We start from the raw sequence: 2,230 nt of genomic DNA, 5'->3' as shown, positions 1-2,230 counted from the left end.
TAATTAATATATGTTGGAACAAATTGCGTTATTCTGTAGTACATGTAACACATAATTGACATATGTTGGAACATATGCAATATTCTGTTGTAAAATCTAACACATAATTAACATATGTTGGAACATATGTAATATTCTGTTGTAAGTAGCAATACATAATTAAATAATTCACACATTTTATATAAATAACATAAGTTGATTCAAATTAAGATAAGAAGATAGGGAACATCATCCTCAAATAAAAAGAACATTCATTAAAATTCAACAACACTTATGGAGCATTTCGATTTGGGCATGTAGTTCTTTTGTGGCCAAAGTCCCTACATACGGAACACTTATTTTTTCTTGTTGGAAATGATTCACCAACTCCACGCCGTCTCTTATATCTCCTTCTTCCAGGTTTGCTTTGATCAACATATGGAGGATGTATTTCTCTCTCTATGACATCCAAAGGGACAATCCAAGAATCTTCAGGTGGCACCGGGTGAATTTCCTCACAATATGTCATTATGTATTTTTTCACTGAATAATATGGAGAGGAGTACTTATAAAGCTGATTTCCAAAATCGGCACCATATTGGGCTCGAAGCGCTACCATGGCATGTGGACAAGGTATTTTGTCCAATTCAAAAATTCTACAAGTACAAGTTCTTCTTTGTAGATCCACCGTAGCAACATCACCATTACCAGTGACACTGAACTTATAGTTAGTGATTTGATGAGCCAACAACTTGTTCCCCGCGTTGACTTACTTTGATATGTCTTTTTCAATTGAAGGAACAAATCTATTTGCAGAGTTCACCAGCTCCATACGCCTCTGGTGAAATAAAAGTGCAAATCTCCTGTTTATTTCATCAAATAGAGCGACAATGGGAAATTCTCTTTCAACATCAAACATAGAATTCACCGACTCCGCGATGTTTGACGTTATAATGTTATATCTATACAACAAAAAATAAAAATCAATCAAAACACATAAAATTACAATAAAATCAAACGAGATGGTATAGACAATAATGTACCTATTTCCCGGGTAAAATGCTCTGCTCCATGTGTAGAATCCAATACGTTCAAGAGTTTCAGCCGCCTTTGGTACCAAATCTCTTATTTGATTGAAATGGTCATTGAACTCACATCTATCGTACGCCTTTACTGCTTTATAAAAATGGGTCACTACCTTTGAATTGTGAAAGTTATTTAGAATATTTTCCCCAAGGTATCTCATGCAACAACCATAATGAGATGCAGGGTAGATAGTCGAAACCATCTTCGAATACTTGGATGCCTATCTGAAATAATGCACAACTCATCAATATCATCTACAAAGCTTCTCATATTTTGAAAAATATATTCATATGAGGCATCGCATTCCCTGTCCACAACACAGAAAGCCACTGGAAATATATGATTCTCAGCATCTTGTGCCACCGCCGATAGCAAAACTCCTTCATACTTGCTCCTCAGGGATGTCCCATCAATGGCTATTACTTTTCTCATTTCTTTAAAACCAGTTATCCAAGCGGCATATGATACAAAGAAGTACTTGAACCTCCCATTTTCATCGAGCAACAATGTCGTCTTGCTTTCTGGATTTGCAACTTCAAGCATATAACAGTACGCATTGAGCACTGCATAGCCGTGCTCATGTGTTCCCCTAACATTAGACTTAGCATGCTCCATGCCCTTATAAATCTTCCAATAGCTTACCTTACAACTTAATTCTATGGGGAGTTGATTTTACATGTCTCTTGTGGATGGGTCTTTACCATTGGGAAACCTATTTTCAAAGTACTTACCTATGACTTTTGCAGTGACATAGGGATTATGGCTTTTAAGATGCTCTGAACCACACGTATGGTACTTTTCATAGATTTTAATGACAAACCTGTCGCTACTTGTAAATTTCACAGCCCTCAGCCACCAATTGCACTCCGGATATGAACATTTAAAAGAAAACACATTACGAGAATTGATCACCTTTTTCAGTCTAAAATCTTTTTCAAGCAAGCAATTTTCAATGAATTTGCCAGTTCTTCCTTGTTCTTGAATGTCATTCCCTTAAAAAAACCGGTTTCATCATCTCGAACATTATTCACACATGATGATTGAGAAAAATATGGAATGTTACTGCCAACAATAGGTATAGGAGGATTGTGGCTCTCAAAGTCCGGCACGTCATCTTTTCCAATTTCAGCATCGTGATTATTCATGTCCACAGCATCAAATTCAT

General features: G+C 36.2%; 1 protein-coding gene across 1 annotated transcript; it reads right to left on the bottom strand.

Annotated features, from left to right (window-relative positions):
* Nucleotides 1–271: 271 nt before the first annotated feature.
* On the bottom strand, nucleotides 272–1,680 carry LOC107060068 (uncharacterized). Its single transcript, XM_015307406.1, has 4 exons — nucleotides 1,278–1,680; nucleotides 1,023–1,152; nucleotides 753–941; nucleotides 272–695 (listed from the first exon to the last, which is right to left on the bottom strand). Exons 1-4 carry the CDS (start codon nucleotides 1,678–1,680, stop codon nucleotides 272–274), a joined length of 1,146 nt encoding a protein of 381 aa, XP_015162892.1.
* Nucleotides 1,681–2,230: the final 550 nt, after the last annotated feature.

This window comes from Solanum tuberosum, unplaced genomic scaffold, assembly GCF_000226075.1.
Source record: "Solanum tuberosum cultivar DM 1-3 516 R44 unplaced genomic scaffold, SolTub_3.0 scf00058, whole genome shotgun sequence".
NCBI classification, from domain to species: Eukaryota; Viridiplantae; Streptophyta; class Magnoliopsida; order Solanales; family Solanaceae; genus Solanum; species Solanum tuberosum.
The sequence above is the reverse complement of the archived record's forward strand: the minus strand, read 5'-3'. Positions and strand labels throughout refer to the sequence as shown.

What these genes read in the sequence shown, in the direction of transcription:
- LOC107060068 (XM_015307406.1), bottom strand. Translation starts at nt 1,680, where the DNA reads ATGGAGCATGCTAAGTCTAATGTTAGGGGAACACATGAGCACGGCTAT. An exon ending in TATTTCAGATAGGCATCCAA is followed by an intron (nt 1,153 to 1,277) that starts GTATTCGAAGAT and finishes TTTATAAAGCAG; the next exon opens with TAAAGGCGTACGATAGATGT. An exon ending in GCATTTTACCCGGGAAATAG is followed by an intron (nt 942 to 1,022) that starts GTACATTATTGT and finishes TTTGTTGTATAG; the next exon opens with ATATAACATTATAACGTCAA.